This window comes from Cordyceps fumosorosea (genome assembly GCF_001636725.1).
Source record: "Cordyceps fumosorosea ARSEF 2679 chromosome Unknown scaffold_5, whole genome shotgun sequence".
NCBI classification, from domain to species: Eukaryota; Fungi; Ascomycota; class Sordariomycetes; order Hypocreales; family Cordycipitaceae; genus Cordyceps; species Cordyceps fumosorosea.
Window position 1 is genome coordinate 917901 of NW_017387305.1, and position 16986 is coordinate 934886.

Genomic DNA, 16986 nt, shown 5'->3' on the forward strand with positions numbered 1-16986 from the left:
CATGACAACATTTATGAATGATTGTTTCGACCGCGGTGTCGTTGGATTTTGAATAAGGAGAATGTCGACGACTTGTTCATTCTGCTCGGCTTTTTCTCATGGGGAACGGCGTTGACTTGTCATTTACTGCATGCGTGTGTATTACCATGCTTCGCTTCTTATGCACATTGTTTTTGTCTTGGGTATATTTGAAGGGAACCCTATCGTGCAAATATTCTTACATTTGTTTCTAATTAGCTCCCGCTACAAGCAGTAATGAGATGTCTTTCCATTTTCATTAAGCCAACCATATCCTTTGTGCCTTCCTCCTTTTTTGTCATCCTATGCCCGTAACTATCCCTTTGTCCTTGAAGCTTTTAGTGCTTCTCCTCCATGGCCAGCTCTCCTACCAGTGACCTGCCCTTGCTCCTGTCCGACATCCACTCTTCAGGATGAAAGAGCTCAAACATGCCGACCTTTTGCAGCACCGGCACCGCGGCCCGGATCGCCGCCGCGAGCGTGTCCTGCGCGGTGGCGTCACCGGCGGCGGCGGCGTCGTCGTAGGCCCGAATGTTGACGAGCAGCGCACCGACCGTGCCGGTCGGAACCTTGTCGCCGTTGGGCAGTGTGACCACGGGGAAGGCGTCGGCGGACGTGCCCAGCGTCTTGTTGTTGATAGCCTGTAGGCTCTCTTGTTGTGTAGACATGATTGGGGTTTGTGGCTGGGAGGAAGTTTTGTAAAGAATAGACTGTGGAGTATGGGTGAACTTGCTCTTTGGTGTAGATTTCTGAGTGTTGAATGAATTTGATATGAATGATTGAGAGGGACGTTTACAGTTGGCTGTTTATACTTTATATAGATTCTTCTAGTCACGACCAGGCTGTCAGCAGAGGATGCTCCACGGACACTCCGTGGAGCGACCGGTGACCTCGCGACCAGCAAAAGCCGAGCCATAGTGCCATGAATACATGTTTTCCATTGACTGGGCATGTAGCTTGTTTGAAAGGAATATCCTGGGCTCAACTGGGGTTGTTCTTGCTACTTCCAAAGTTGCCGCGCCCCGTTGCGCATTGTTGGGGTGATATGCTAGGGAAGTTCAGATGTCACAGCCTGGATGTCACATTCACATGCTTCGGTGCGATGAGCAATCAAGAAAAAAAGACATAAAGAGGAAAAGAAGAGGTGGTAAACACCAATAACCTAACTCAATTAGCTGACAACTAGATTCATAAATCCTCTGCGCTTGACATGGAGCCGTAGCCTCAGTCTACAGGGTAGGACCAGGAGCCCAGTTGCTCGGCTTTGGTAATTGTAACCTACGCGTCAAGTTACGCCTCGACGCAAGCACAGATGCGAGCAAGGACGGATCTACATAGACCTGAGCGGCGATCTCACACCATTAATTTAAAACGCAGCCGAGAAGCGTGGCTACGTCAACTAGCTGAGGAGAAGAGGTCAACAGACCTGTGGCGTTGGCATGCCAAGTACGTACTTTGGGCACATTGGGGAGGAAAGTATGATGCGCGCAATATTTTTATTTTGCTATGATTTCAGCATACTATTTATTTTATTGGTATTGTCTGTTCGCTTTATCTTTCGTGTTTGGTCTACCCGTCAGTCTGTATGTTACTACTGCCGTCTCACTCATACGGATTCTAGAACCAGGCACAAGAGTACCTGAAGTGTAGAGTTTCAGTCACTACAGAGTAGCATGTAATCACACTCGACACTTGGTAGTCCCGGGAAAACGACAGGATTCTCTGACCAATAGTTATAGTATGCACGGATAGTTGCATCAACGTCATGTCTGCTCTCTCGGAAGTACCGTTTTTGTTTGTCACGGCGCGTCTCCCTGTTTTATCTCGTCAACGCGACGGGGCTTTTAATAATAGAGGTGAGACACGGCTGCCGAGGAAGCAGGAATCCGTAAAGCAGTTAGTTTTTTGCTACGGCGTATGGAGCCGTGTTACTTGGAATGCCAATTTTATAAGTACTAGCTAATCGAAAAAGGGACTCGGTTTGTTAAAACGAGGTCAAACTTGCGATGCCACTTGTTTGAGGCGAGGGAACGGGAATCATGTTGTACGGTCACAAGGTCGGCACGGTAAGACTTCTTCATGTAAAGGAAAACATCAAATCTTTTAGCCCCAAAATCAAGCAAACAGCGAGGAGGTGCAGATGCTGATCTCTATGATGGGCGAATGTATGTCTCAGGGTGATGCTGCCAATTGGAACTCGGCGGCCCATATCCCCTGGTCAAAAACAAGCTGCGTTTGCTCCTTTAAAAGGGATGCCAGCCCCCCCTCGGCCACCAAAGTTGGGATATCTCAACAGTAATAAAAGGCCTTCTTTTGTCCGGCTTCGCTTCTAGCAACAGTGTCTTGCTTTTTGACAGCCATGTTATACAAGCTGGCACTGGGGGCGGCGGTCTTCGCATGGGCGTCGCTGGCGGACATTTGTGTTGAGAAAACGGCCAGCCTCCCTCCAGGATGGATGAAGATCAGCGATCAAGTCGACCCAAACGAGCGATACTCGTTTTCAATTGCGCTCAAGCAGCCACAGATGAAAGGTCTACAGAAGCTTCTGACCTCGGCCCGAGCAAACATGCTATCTCTGGCCGACACCACAACAATGCGTGCTCCGACGGCAAAGTCGGTCAGCATGGTGCAGGGTTGGCTGCGCAGCCACGGTATCCAGGACATCGAGACCAAGGGTGACTGGGTCAATGTCCGCGCGACAGTCGGCCAGACTGATGCGCTTATCGGCTCTGTCCTGGAGCACTACATCTACGATGGCGAGGACACGCCTGTTCTCCGGACGACGCAGTACTTCATCCCGGACGCTCTCGAGGATGCTGTCGACTTCATTCACCCTGTGTCCAACTTTATGAAGCCCGTCCGCTCCATCTCCAAGATAAGGTTCCTTGACGAGAAGGACCTGGCGAAGCGCGACCCGCCGTGCACCTCCATCATTACCCCCAAGTGCGTGCGCGACGCGTACAACTTTCACTACAAGACGCCCGACGACAAATCGAGCGTCACCATGGGCATCACGGGTTTCCTCGAAGAGTACGCCAACTACCAGGACTCGGACCAGTTCCTGTCGCAGCACGCGCCCGAGATCGCGGCCAAGAAGTACAACTACACGGTAGAGCTCGTCAACGGCGGCGAGAACCCGCAGAACCTGTCGCAGTCGGGCGCTGAGGCGGCGCTGGATGTCGACTACGGACTGGCACTGGCATACCCGGCCAACCTCGTTTTCTACTCGACGGCTGGGCGCAGCGAGCTCATCGGCGAGGATGGGCGGGCCGACTCAAGTAATAAGTCGACCAACGAGCCATTCCTGGAACTGTTCCAGTACTTCCTCGACAAGCCTGACGGTGAGATTCCGAGCGTTTTGTCCGTGTCGTACGCGGACGACGAGGTCTCGGTGCCGCGGCCGTACGCTGAAAAGGTGTGTAGCATGATTGGCATGCTCGCCGGCCGTGGCATGACGCTGCTCTTCGGCTCCGGCGACGGAGGCGCCCAGGGCGGGCACAACTCCAACTGCCGCACGCGCGACGGCTCCAACAAGAAGATTTACATGACGACGTTTCCCTCGACGTGCCCGTGGGCGCTGGCCGTGGGCGCGGTCTCCAACACCAAGAACCCGCCCGAGGCGGCGGGCTTTAGCACCGGCGGCTTCTCGCAGTACTTCCCGCAGCCCTCGTGGCAGAAGGAGGTGGTGGGCGCGTACGTGAGGTCGCTCAACGGCTCGCTGGACGGCTACTACGAGCCCCGGAACCGCGCCATCCCGGACATCTCGGCCGTAGGCACCAACGTGCTGGTGGTGCATAAGGGCCAGCCCGGCCTGCTGCAGGGCACGAGCGCGAGCACGCCGATGATCGCGGCGATGCTGGCTATGGTGAATGACGCGCGCGCGCGCGCTGGTAAGCAGCCGCTCGGCTGGGCCACGAGGCTGCTGTACGGCAAAAGGGTGCGAAGCACGCTGCTGGAAGTGACGGCGGGGGAGAGCTTCTCTTGCGACTACGACGGCGAGAAGCCCGGCGGGTGGCCGGCGAAGAGCGGCTGGGATGCCGTCACAGGGTTGGGCGTGCCAAAGGACTTTAACGAGCTGCTCGACGCGCTGTTGCACGGGGACGATTAGGATGGTCCGCCGGGCGTGTGCGGGTGAGATGGCGGCGAGGTGCGATGGAGGCCGTTTGGGGCCACCGTTGTGAGCTGAACGATGTACTAGTAATCAAGCATAAAGAGAGCCAGGCTAGTAGATGAGATGCGCTTTATACACAGCGTATCCCAGAACAACGTACCAAAGACGCCACGACAACATCAAACGAGAGGTTTAGAGACTGAATAGACGTACGCATGCTGGCACTACGCAAACCATTGGGTGGGTGAACTGCTGCAGCCACCCGATAACCGTCTCGAGTCCACTAGCAGGCACCTGGCAGTCCGCTAGCCTGCCACTAAAACCACCTCGCCAGCGGGTCGTTCCAGTGGCTTGATGGGGAAAGCCGCACAATCAGTGGGAGCCCAGACCACGCTAGTCCGCCATGGGCAGAAAGAAAACAAGCTGGGATCAGCGACCAGTTGGACTCGCGACTTCAACGTAGTGGCTGCTCTGTGTGAGGCGCGTCACAGCTTGTCAAACTCACAGCAGCGCTGTACAAGACAATTGATGCTGCTGTGACCCTGATCCCGGCACCATTTTTGGATAATTTCTTTTGCATCTTTTTCAGTGTTCCTTTGACTTCGTTCTTGCCGTTGCATCTGTTTCGCGCCTCGTCCGCACCTGCCACCTTCCACCATTATTACCTTTGGAGAATTCGCGACACACAGGGCGGCAAAATTCGCAGCCAACAATCAAAGGACTACTATTAAATACCGAGAAAGCCACAATACGATGGAATGATTCTCTCTCTTCAATACTGAATCAAGTCTTGGTATCGCTACTCCCTGTGGGGTGCGACGCGTTGCTTTGCCTGCTTCGTTGCGTCTCGTCGATAGTCAGCAAACGGGAGACCATCGAGCTTGTTTGTTCCTCGTCCGCAGTCAACCTCGCACCAAATAATCACCATGCCGACCGTACATGTCGAGCCCAGCTCCGGGGAGCATCTGCAGGACATTGCCGATTCGCTGCTCAAGGCGCGCAAGATTGTCGTTGTGACCGGTGCGGGCATCAGTACCAACTCTGGCATTCCGGTAAGCAGCCCTAGGATGCACGCGCTGCGCCTGCTCCTAGGCATCCTTTAATGCATTTTTTGCTAACCACGGTTCGTTCTCTGCAGGATTTTCGATCCGAAAATGGCCTCTACTCGCTGATACAAGCACAATTCGACGCGGCCGCCAAGCAGGTGGCGCAGAAAATCGACACGGAGGCGACACGAGACGGTGCAAAGGAGGATCTTGAAGACCGTGACCGCCCGGCGAAGCGGCGCAGAGCGTCTGATGCCGGCTCGCCGAAGAGGGAAGAGAAGGAAGAGGAAGGAATCGACAAAACGGACACATTACATGAGCAAAAGCGACAAGAACAGCTTGCTGCCGGCTCGACAAATGAACCAGAAAGTCCATCATTGCCAGAGGCAAAGACTTCAATGGCTGCACCCTACTCTACCCCGCGTTCGGCGCGCCATCCGCTCTCCCTTGCTCTTGGCCAGCTTCCGACCTCACCGCTATCCTCACCACCGCCTGACGAGCAGATAGTGCCACCATCTGCTTTTCGCTTCGCAGGCCATCTCTCGAGACTCGACGTTCCTCACAGCTCCTCGCCGCTCTCCTCCCCTCCAACCGTCCTGTTCGACCCTTTTGAATCTAGCTCTGCGTCAGACACAGACTGCAATGAACCCAGCAACACGAGCGACTCTGAGTCAGAAGACCGCTCTGCAGCGCGGAAGTTGTTTGCATCCTCGCAAGGCTCAAGCTCTGGCCGCAGCACGCTGCCTAATATGAAGGGTAGAGACCTGTTTGACGTATCGGTTTGGGCTGACCCCGTCCGCACTCAAGTCTTTTACACGTTTGCCACGTCTCTGCGGCAGAAGATCAAGGACGCGGAGCCGACGGGCTCACACCGGTTCATCAGTCACCTCAGGAATCGTGGCAAGCTGGTGCGCTGTTATACACAGAACATTGATCAAATTGAAGAAAAGGTTGGCCTGTCGACATCACTGATTGCTGGCCCTGGGAGCCGTGGTAGATTTTCGCGTCGATCTACGGCCAACAAGGACCAGCTGGCCAAGATGGTGGATGAAGCATCGAGCACAGAGCTTCCTAGCAGCCAAAATTCTTCATCCGAAACCTCTACACCGGAGTCAGTCACGCCGCAAGCATCGCAGGCCTCAGTATTAGATGCCCCGCCATCATCACAACCAGATGCCGAAGCATCGTTCAACGTTGCTAAGACAGACACGCCGCCTGCAACCCTGAAAAAGGAGCCATCCCAGTCTGGTGTCGAGTGTGTCTTCCTACATGGGTCTCTGGAATTGCTACGCTGCTTTCTATGCGGTCAGGCTTGCTCGTGGGACGATGAGGACCGCGAGACAGCAACTTTGACAGGGCAACAGCCTGAGTGCCCGAGATGCGCTGGAGCGGCCGCGGAGCGCGAGGAGAAGGGCAAAAGAGCCCTCGGCGTGGGAAAGCTGCGCCCAGATATCGTTCTGTATGGAGAGGAACATCCGAATGCCCACCTAATCAGCCCCATCATCACACATGACTTGGCTCTCTATCCAGATATGCTTCTTATCCTTGGCACAAGCTTACGAGTTCACGGGCTTAAGGTCATGGTTAGAGAATTTGCCAAGACAGTTCACAGCAAAGGCGGCAAAGTTGTCTTTGTCAACTTTACCAAACCATCAGAGAGCTCGTGGGGGGATGTTATCGATTTTTGGATACAGTGGGATTGCGATGCTTGGGTCAACGACCTGCAGGCTCGCGTCCCGAAACTCTGGCGTGACCCCTCACCGAAGAAGCCGCGCCCACCAGCTGCGAATCCAGTGGCTATGCGCGATTCCAAAGTCACTGGGGCTTACTGCACTCTGAAAATTCTTAAAGAATTGCGAAGGATCACCGGAAAAGAAACGCCGGAAAAGGCCCTTCGCCGAGCAACCATCACCGCTGACTCAGCCCCATCCTTCGCCATTCCTCCCGAGGCGGAGATGCCATCAATCCCGGCCCCGAAGCTGTCTCGACCGAGAGCAAAAGGTCCACGTAAATCCGCCCCCGGCGCCCTCGAAAAGGCCAAGAATCAGTCCTCCACGCTGAATCCTAATCATGGTCGCAGTCGTAAGAGTGATGCGGCTGAGATGGCCATGCAAGAGGGGCCACTGAATCCCATGGCACAACAAGAACAGCAGCAGCAGCAGCAACCCCCGCAAAGCCCGGTGTTGAGCGACCCTACCAACGAAAGCTCTATACTCAATTCTGTCAAGTCGAACCCTAGAGTTCGCAAGCGCAAGATGATCGACGGCGAAGAAGTTGTGCTGCCCACACGCCGTGGCACACGACAGAGCAAAATTGATCCAGGCGTGACGTTGCCACCACTGAGACCTGGTCCTGAATCTCACCCATTCGGCAAGCCGCTGCCTATGGAGCCTAGAAGTCCACCAACTGGGCCGCTTACTTCCCTATCACCGAATCTTCGCTGGTTCAGTTCATCGCATCGCCCAAACCCGTTTTACATTGATGACCCTCTGGTTGGATTGCTAGAGCAACCGTCTCTGGTAGCGCCCGAAACAACACGAGAGCCGCATTACTTGGTGCTATCGCAGCAGCGAAGCAAGCGAACCACGAAAGCCACACAACCCGAAGCCGATGCGGCAGTGGCCCTCGCTGATCTGGGGACTAGCCCACTGCTACGGAAAGCTGCAGCCTCCCAGATCGGCACCAGAGGGCTAGAGGACCAGTTGCAGCACTGGGGCGCCCGTTGGAACTGCAACAGATAAGACGCACGAGTCAGACAGTGACTGCACTCCAAACTCATAGATGACGAATATATGACCTTGTTCAACACTTTATATTAGGGCTATTGTAGCTACTGACTTAAGTACGGAAACCGGAGCGGCGATTCTGTACCGAACGGCACCCCGTGAAGTGATGAAGTCGATTATGCTTTCTTGCGACGAGCAGCCAAGAAGTCATCAACGCCACGCCTTTTCTCGTCGGTTCCAAAAGTGCTGTAATACAGGTTCCTCTCAAAGGCATCATCGCGACAGAGATCATCCGCTGCACCAAGTCAACACGTGCCAGAACGGCGGGGCCTCGCTTATCAGGATGTGATAATTCTCACCTCTGCAGATGGCCTGCTTGGCATAGGCGATAGCCTGCCTGTTGCCAGCGGTGAACTTGGAGGCCATCTCCAAGCAGTATTGGGTCAGGGTGTCCGGGCTGACAACGCTAACGACGAGGCTGGCGGCCATGGCCTCGTCAGCAGTCATGGGTTGTGCGAGCAGGATGCTGCACATAGCCTGGCCGAAATGGTTAGCTCTCCTCGCGTCGACGGCGCACGGCCTCCCGTTGAAGAAACCCACCTTGTATTTGCCGATGGCCACCGTCAGTCGTTGTGTACCTCCGGCGCCAGGAATGAGCCCAATCGTGGTCTCAGGGAGTACAAAGTAGGCTGACTTGGCCGAGACGATGAAGTCGCTCTTCACTTGGTTAGCACATCGCATCCAAAAGCAGAAGGGAAGGGTGCACATCAGAGGATCAACATTACCATCAATGCAATCTCGAACCCGCCCCCGAGCTACTTCAACGTCAGCCACTCGAAGTCTATGCAGTCGCGTGGGGAACCTACAGCAGGGCCATTCACGGCGGCAATGATGGGCTTTGTGACGGATGCAAAGCCAGCACAAAGGTCCTCGAGGTAGCGGGTCGCTCTCGCACCGGCTTCGTCGAGATTGGCAATGTCATTGAGGTCCGCCCCAGCTATTGGTTGTCAGAAACTCCATCCATCCATCCCATCGGTCATACTTGGAACAAGGAATGAGGTGTTGTCGAGTCTGGTGACACACTCACCACAAAAAAAGGGCCCAATTCCGGTTATGATGATGGAGAAGATGTCCTTGTCCGCGGAAGCATTTCTGAGCTCGGAGAGAAAGGCGCGGATGAGAGGCTGTGACAACGCATTACGCTTCTCTGGCCGGTTGAAGCGAAGTAGCCTGACACCCGGAGCGGGGGTCGACGACAAGACGAGCTCAGGCGTAAAACAATCCGTCATGGTGTGATTGATTGTGTGTCAGTGTAAGGGTGGGCTACTAATATGGCCGAGACGGAGTTGAGTGTTTGCTGAGAGATGGGTTTTGATGGATGGGTTGGGTGATGGGTTGGGTGATGGGTTGGGTGATGGGTTGAGTGATGGTTTGGGCTGAGTGATGGCTCTTTGGATCTCTTCAACACAGGTCTGAGTTCGGATATAGCACGGTACTCGCAGGCCAGCAGATGGAGAAGAAGCAAGGACGAAAAGTGTCGGGAAGAAGAGAGAGCCTTCCGGCGGGGTGACGCACCGGCCACGCCAATCACTTGGGAAGTCGGTCGAGGCGATCTGATCAAGCCGGCGAAGAGATGCGACAACCCTTGTCTTGTCGTAAACTAATCTACGACGGGCACGTCGACTGCTGTCACTCCACTTTTCGAAAGTGACAGGGTGATGTTGACTATGAGTTTTGCTTTTCCAGATGTACGTACAGACTGCACTGCGGGTTCATCGCAGGTTTTGATGATGGTGTCGTTTTTCCTGCAAATCTACAGATTTCCGCCTTCCCAGGCTCCCCTCCCACACCGGAAACCTGCCGAAGAGATGCATTACGCTGTGTGATGGGAGCTGTATGAATGAACTGGGACACGTTTCTGCGAGAGGAAAAGACCCAAGACAGGGCTAACCCCGAAGAAACAAAACATACGTCTGTGGGCTGAAACCCCCAAGAGGCCGTGCAAACCCTGTTCGCTCGACAACTCCCGGGGGACATGGACGGAAAGAGATCAGGATAGACAGAATGGGGGCAAGGATTATGGACTGTGACGAAAAGAGACACACAGAGAGAAACAGAAACAGAAACAGACGGGACAGCTTCTTTCTTGCTGATGAAGAAAGTGACGCAAATCGGACCCAAGGCCGACAAGCACACACCCACCACACCCCCTTGTCTCGGTAACAACGATGTCCACACACCTCTATTCCCTTCAGCTCGTCGTGTGGTAGGCAGCAAGAGTCGAGAGGAGGGAGGTATATCCATTCCTCATCGTCTCCGCCCAGCCTCGGCGGAATGGTGTGAGTGATTCTCGCCCAAATTTTGGTATTCCATCTTTTTGTTTTGGAAAGAAAGTTCATTCATGGTTCTGTGTTCCAGAAACATTAGCGGCTGTCTCGAGAAAAGAGGCAAGAAAACTAACGCTGTTGTTGTTTTCAGCTAGTCAGTCCATCTCTTCCTCCCATCTTTGACTGGGGAACCGGCATCTGCATGACAAGAGAAGGACAGCACGGCTGGCTTCAAGAGGCCATAGTCAACCACCTATTCATTCGTTCAGACAAGCTGTCTGAACATACGGATAATTGGCCCCTGTCTCCTCTTCCCTTCACCGCATTCACTGTGGGTTGGCGTGCATCGTCAAAAAGACGTGGCTGGATTTGCATCGCGACCATGTTCGGATAGCAGACAGGCTGTCTTTTTTTTTTTTCTTTTTCCGCCTTGCTCGATTTCCTTATCGTCAAGCCCATCGAGGTCATGTGCGCGGTGCGTCGCGTAATTCTGCGAACCGCCCGTCGCTGGATGGGCCGACCAGGGGTTGGTGGTGAACCTGTGCTGTTGAGTGAGACATTGTCATGGATAGCCCTGGGCAAAAAGAAAACTCAAGATACAAAACTAGGCTCGCCTCGTGCCAGTGCCCTGGGTTTAAGCGGATCGACGCCACGAAAACGGTTAAATAGACAGGGCCGGGTTCTTTCTTTCTGGCTGCAGTTACCGGGGTGGTGGTGAGGCTGGAATGCCGCCTCTTCTGGCGATGTGACTTGTACAATGCATTGTGGTGGCATTTTCTCGCATTTTCTCCCACCAAGCCAACCGGTCGCTCTCTAACCGCCCAATAGACGGTACAAACGAGTCGCAATCAATCATCCCTCCCTCACTCCCTCTATTGGCCCGTCCCCGCATGCTTCACACCCACCCCCCCGGGAGCTCAGCGTCGTCCGGTGTGGCGAAATTCCCGCCGGTGAGCAAAGGCATGTCTACCAACCTGACGCCTTCCGTGGGCCGTGTGACTGAGAAAAGACGCCTGATTCGGAAGAATTTGGGGAGATTGGATACTTGGTAGAAGCCAATGTTGCCGTAGAGATCCATACAGGCTTGCATCGCCCTGTGCAGGCTGGCTGCATGGATCGGGCTTGCTCGGGCTGCCCTATTTCTGGGCGGTTGGGGGCAAACTGCCAAAAATGTTTATATAGATTGCCCGCCCCGAGCTGTGGAGTGAGGAGAAAAGGAGGACTCGCCATATACCACTCATCCCAAGATTATATCTACTCTCTAGGTGCATCCAAGGACGTGGGTCAACTAATATATCATCATGATAACCACGATGATGGCCACAACCAAGAGCACCAACGCAGACATGGATAACATGACATTTTGCTTTGGCCAAGCACGCGAGGCTCAGTTCTACACGACGACAGCTGCCCTCGCCCATTTCGCCCTCACACACCCCTCGACTGTCGCCGTGCGGGATCTATCCGCTCGAGTCACACGACAGCTGACATATGGTGAGCTTGCTCGGCAGGCACAAGCGCTTGCTTGGCACCTTCGAAGCCTCGGTGTGCAACCTGGGCAGAGGGTGCCTCTCGTGGTGAAGCGCAGCCAGGCCATGATAGTCGCCATCTTTGCCGTACTGCTCTGCGGCGCGCAGTACGTCCCGCTGGACGGCGGTGTGGTGCCCGATGCGACACTACGCCATGTCTTCTGCGAGAGCGGCGGTAAAGTACTCGTGTGCGTCTCCGCGACGGAAGCGAGGGTAAGGGAGCTGCTTCCGGATGCTCTCGCTGTCAATGCAGAGGAGGAGTACGCTGCAGAGAGTGATGGCCCTCACCCCACGGACGAGCGGTGGATGGACCAATCGACTCCTACGAGCGGATGCTACGTAATTTACACTTCAGGCAAGCACATTGGACTCGAAAGCAGGGATCTGTTCTAATAAACTTTCAGGAACCACTGGGAAGCCGAAAGGCGTCGACGTTACACAGGCCAACGTAGCCAACCTTGTCTGTCAGGCTCCGGGAAACCTCGGTGTAAGTCCAGGTGTCCGCGTGGGCCAACTTCTTAACATCAGCTTTGATATGGGTACGCACTTGAAACCATGATCTCACTATTCAGGAAAAAGCCTTTTGAATACTTATACAAATTAGCTGCTTGGGAAATCTTTACTTGCCTGTGCAACGGTGGCACTCTTGTCATCCGAGGATCAGACTGGGAGCCTACGATGAGCCAGGTATGGAGAACCTCAAACACAACCCACAACGACAACGAAGCAAGGCTGGCTGACTACTCAGATCGACATCCTTATCTGCACACCAAGCATACTAGCCAAATACCCCCCTCAAAAATACCGCAACATCAAGGTTGCCGCAACTGCCGGGGAGCCAACGACCCAGTCGCTGGCGGATCTCTGGGCTGCGGAAGCGGAGTACTGGAACTGCTGCGGACCAACTGAGACAACGATTGTCAACACTATGAGCAGGCATGCTACCGGTGACCCCATCACCATTGGGCGGCCAACGCCCAACAATAACGTGTACATCCTTGACGAGGCTATGAGGCCGGTCGTCGGGCCCGGCGTGACGGGCATTATGTGGGCGGGGGGATGCGGCGTGTCACGGGGTTACATCGGGCTTGAACAGAAGACCAGGGAGTCGTATCTCCCAGATCCGTTTATGAATGATGGGTAAGACACCGGAGCTCCGCGGGGGACAAGAGGAGAACAAAGAAAAAGATTTGGAGCGGAGACTGACAGGTTCTAGATCCCAAATGTATAGAACCGGCGATCTCGGGCAGTGGGATGTATCTGGCAACATTCTGATCCTTGGCCGTTGTGACGATCAAGTCAAAGTTAAGGTATTTCTATCCTCTATTCCGCCTTTCACGGAACAGCAAACGGTTGGGTGCTAACTGCAACCAGGGATTCCGAGTCGAGTTGGACGGCGTTTCCTCTTCACTTCTTGCTTGCCCGGGGGTCTCCCAGGCCGTTGCTCTCTTCATCGACGGGCAGATTCACGCGTTTGTGTCGCCGTTGAACCAAGACGAGGGACGCATCCTCGCCGCCGTCGCCGAGCGCCAGCCGTACTACGCCGTGCCGTCGGTCATCCACCAGCTCGCCGCCTTCCCCGTCACGGCCAACGGCAAGACGGACAAGCGGGCCCTGCGCGCCGCGGCCGAGGCCGAGGAGAAGCATAGACTTGATAAGTTCACTATGCTGGAGAAGGACGCGACGATGAGTGAAAAGGGCACGCTGGTCGAGACGCGCTCCGTGTCGTCGGCCACGACGGCCTGCGCATCAGACAGCGGAGCCTTGTCCGTCGTCCTGGACGGCGACGTGCCGGAGAAGAAGCTGCCGAAGCCCTGGCGCGGGCTTGCCTACCGCATCTTCATCATCTATCGGACGCTGTTCTCCTTTGTGGTGCTCCTCAACGCCGGCACGCTGGCGGCGCTGCTTGTGCTGAAGGCGGACGTGCAGCTGCTCAAGCTCGTCGTTGCTGCCAACCTTGCCCTCACAGTCCTCGTCCGCCAAGACGTCGTCATCAACGTGCTATACACCATCTGCTGCTCGGTGCCAAAGACGGCGCCGCTCTGGATCAGGCGCCGGTGCGCCAAGATTTACCACCTTGGCGGCGTCCACTCGGCCGCCGGTGTGTGCTCAACGGCCTGGCTGCTCGGCAGCAATATTTCTTCAACTGTCTCCTACGCACAAAGGAAGGAAGGGAGCATTGACTCTCTCGCATCCATTGTTGTGTCGTGGATGGTCTGCGCGCTGTGCTGCGCCATGATTGGCTTTGCGTACCCGACATTTCGCAAGAAGTACCACAACACCTTTGAGCAGATGCACAGGTTTATGGGATGGACTGCTCTTCTTCTTTTCTGGATCAAGACCGTCCTCAACACCAGGGACGCGGCGCTGCCAGGCGAGGACCTGGGCTTGCTGTTGGTTCGCAGCCCTGCATTTTGGCTGTTGGTCGTTGCCACGTGCAGCATCGCGTCATCGTGGATGTTCCTCCGCAAGGTGCCCGTCGAGACGGTGCCGCTCTCCGAACACGCAGCGGTGCTCTCCTTTACCTACACAGTGCCCGTAAACGGCACCTTCACGCGCCTCTCCACGCGGCCACTGCTCGAGTGGCATTCCTTTGCAACCATCCCGCAGCCGGAGCCTAACGCGCTCGCCAGCCAGCGCGGCTACTCCCTGGTCGTGTCCAACGCGGGCGACTGGACCAAGTCGTGCGTTCAGGGCGCCCCGCGGTCATTGTGGGTGCGCGGGCTCCCGACGTGCGGCGTTATGCGCATCGCGACGCTCTTTGAGCGCGTCGTTGTCGTTGCGACGGGGTCCGGCATCGGTCCGCTGCTCGGCCACATCCAGAGCCCGTCCTGCGCGACGCAGCTCATATGGTCAACCAAGAACCCGGAGAAGACGTTTGGCAAGGCGGTGCTCGACACCATCTACCGAACGATTCCGGACGCGGTGATCCACGACACGGCGACGAAGGGCCGGCCGGACCTGGTCAAGATGGCGTACAATTTGGCGTCCTCGTTTCGCGCGGAGGCGGTAATCGTCATCGCCAACGAGAAAATTACGAAAAAGTTGGTGTACGGGCTGGAGACGAGGGGAGTACCAGCCTATGGCGCGATTTGGGACAGTTAGTACACACGACAGTATTCTCGCACATGATTTGAGGGGCACGGTGTTATCTGGTATATTTCTTTTTCGGTTTATAGGTCTGATATAATAGGGATTATGTATTTATGGGCGTATTTGGTACTGAGTATAATGCATCCAATGTTGTTTGCTACTCGAATCATGTCATGCTATAGGTAGATGATCTGTCAAGGAATGATTCTATGTTAATACATTTATATTTATATTTCAAGATGATTTTTTTATCATTGAACCTAATGTACTTATGCAGAGATCATTGCTTCTGCAGCTCTTCAATTCTTGTACTCCCCATTGGAAACGCGCGCAACCAGCTCTTTAAGCACCTTGGCCGCATACTCGTAGTCCTTCATGTCGAGGTAGATTTGCGCGCTGATGCGCACCCACATGCGTCCACCCATCTCGAACAGAGGCATCAGCGTCCTGTACTCGTCCTTCATCTTCTCCATGATCCACTGCCGCACCAGCCCGGCGTCCTCCCCCGGCAGCACCACGTCGCCCTCCTTGGCCCCCTTGTCCGCCTCGCCCTCCCCCTTGACGAACCAGATGGGCAGCGCAACGTTGCCCATCGCGCAGTTCGTCAGCGTCCCCCTTCCATTCTCCAGCACCTCCGTCCCCAGCTCCCCCGCCACGTACTCGCTCCCCTTCTTGTTCAGCCCCCACAAGTACGCCATGATGCGCTCCTCGCCGCCGCACGCGTCTCGTCGCCACGCGATGGCGTCCTTGGTGACGATGTCCTGCGAGCGGTCCTTGGTCGCCACCAGCTCGAAGCCGCGGACGAAGGCGGGCTTGGCGTTGGGCGGGAGCACCTCCCGCCGGACGGCGGCCCGGGGCACGTAGCCGTGGCTGGTGGCGAGCGTGGTGGTGACGAGGTGCTGGTTGCGCGCGGGCACGTAGAGGAGGGCGCAGCCGCGCGGCGAGTGCAGCCACTTGTGGCAGTTGGAGGTGAAGAAGTCCGGGTCGGCGGCGGCGAGGTCCAGCGGGACCATGCCCACGCCCTGCGCGCCGTCCACCAGGCTCAGCACGCCGAGCTCCGCGCAGACCTCGGTCAGGGCGACCCAGGGGAAGACGACGCCGGGGTTGGACGAGACGACGTCAAAGGCGCAGACGCGGGCGCGCTTCCCTTGCCTTTCCACGTCCGCCACGGCCTGGCGGAAGAGGCGCAGGATGTCCTCGTCCTCGAGCGGGTAGGTCAGCGGGATCTCGTGGACGCTGACGCGGTCGGGGCCAAAGTAGTCGACGAGGAAGTCGGCGGCCTTGGCGCAGGCCGGGTAGATGGTGGAGAAGAAGAGGATGACGTCCTTGCCGTCGGGGTTCCACTGGAGGTTGCGGAGGACGGTGTTGACGGCCTCGGTGGCGTTGGTGACGAAGACGAGGGTGTCCGGGGGGGCGCGGACGAGGGCGGAGACGGCGGCGCGCGCCTCGTCGATGAGCAGGCCCTGGTCGTACCGGATGTACTTGTCCGGCGCGGCCTCGGAGAGGTCCTGGTAGGCGCGGAACTTTTCCCGGACGGCAAGGGGCATGGTCCCGTACGATCCTAGGCGGCGGCGGGCGGTTTAGTTGTCGGGATTCAAAGGGGATACGGATTGGCGCGCACCGTGATTCAGGTTGACCCAATCCTGGGATTGGGGGAACAGCTTCTTCAACTCTCCGCCAAACTCGAGATACTTTCCTCGAGTAGGGAGAGCATCACCCTGGGGAGTGGAAGCGTCGCCGGCCATTGTAAGAGGGAGAGAGGGTAGATGTGGTGTTGATGCAGCAATTTCAAGACCAGCGAGGGATTAATACCCCGGTTATATAAATTCCACCTCACAAGGCGGGGAATCAATTATTTATAAAAAAGACCCTGCGGTAATTCTTCCCTGCAATTGCTTTATAATATCATAAATACAGTGAGTCACTAGCAGCTGAACGACGATGGATCCGACTTCGGTTTACGCCAGATCGTCCATACTGACAAGTCATCCGCGCCCTTTACATTGCCCATCTTGTCAGCCGCGAAAAGCCGCAGTTGCTGGGAATGCCCGAACAAGAATTGAACTTGAACAAGAGTGGGCACAGGAACCCACTACGCAACGCCTTGGTAGAGTACTGGCCACTTGGTGAGTGTCT

General features: G+C 55.7%; 6 protein-coding genes across 6 annotated transcripts; 3 read left to right on the plus strand and 3 right to left on the minus strand.

The window, feature by feature from the left end:
* Nucleotides 1-356: 356 nt before the first annotated feature.
* Nucleotides 357-686, minus strand: ISF_02994 (hypothetical protein; the record flags this gene model as incomplete). The annotated part of the gene is made up of 1 exon (XM_018846600.1): nt 357-686. One exon carries the CDS (start codon nt 684-686, stop codon nt 357-359), a length of 330 nt encoding a protein of 109 aa, XP_018706328.1.
* Nucleotides 687-2377: 1691 nt separating this feature from the next.
* ISF_02995 (S8/S53 family peptidase) lies at nt 2378-4126 on the plus strand (the record flags this gene model as incomplete). Its single annotated transcript, XM_018846601.1, has 1 exon — nt 2378-4126. The coding sequence occupies one exon, from the start codon at nt 2378-2380 to the stop codon at nt 4124-4126; it is 1749 nt and encodes a 582-aa protein (XP_018706329.1).
* A 929-nt stretch (nt 4127-5055) lies between these two features.
* Nucleotides 5056-7916, plus strand: ISF_02996 (Sir2 family protein; the record flags this gene model as incomplete). The annotated part of the gene is made up of 2 exons (XM_018846602.1): nt 5056-5181; nt 5268-7916. The coding sequence occupies 2 exons, from the start codon at nt 5056-5058 to the stop codon at nt 7914-7916; spliced, it is 2775 nt and encodes a 924-aa protein (XP_018706330.1).
* Nucleotides 7917-8077: 161 nt separating this feature from the next.
* Nucleotides 8078-9190, minus strand: ISF_02997 (enoyl-CoA hydratase/isomerase family protein; the record flags this gene model as incomplete). Its single annotated transcript, XM_018846603.1, has 4 exons — nt 8078-8196; nt 8261-8618; nt 8768-8898; nt 8989-9190. The coding sequence occupies 4 exons, from the start codon at nt 9188-9190 to the stop codon at nt 8078-8080; spliced, it is 810 nt and encodes a 269-aa protein (XP_018706331.1).
* A 2351-nt stretch (nt 9191-11541) lies between these two features.
* ISF_02998 (AMP-dependent synthetase/ligase) lies at nt 11542-14862 on the plus strand (the record flags this gene model as incomplete). Its single annotated transcript, XM_018846604.1, has 6 exons — nt 11542-12031; nt 12162-12296; nt 12362-12444; nt 12506-12897; nt 12974-13067; nt 13132-14862. The coding sequence occupies 6 exons, from the start codon at nt 11542-11544 to the stop codon at nt 14860-14862; spliced, it is 2925 nt and encodes a 974-aa protein (XP_018706332.1).
* Nucleotides 14863-15149: 287 nt separating this feature from the next.
* On the minus strand, nt 15150-16595 carry ISF_02999 (Pyridoxal phosphate-dependent transferase, major domain protein; the record flags this gene model as incomplete). Its single annotated transcript, XM_018846605.1, has 2 exons — nt 15150-16411; nt 16472-16595. The coding sequence occupies 2 exons, from the start codon at nt 16593-16595 to the stop codon at nt 15150-15152; spliced, it is 1386 nt and encodes a 461-aa protein (XP_018706333.1).
* Nucleotides 16596-16986: the final 391 nt, after the last annotated feature.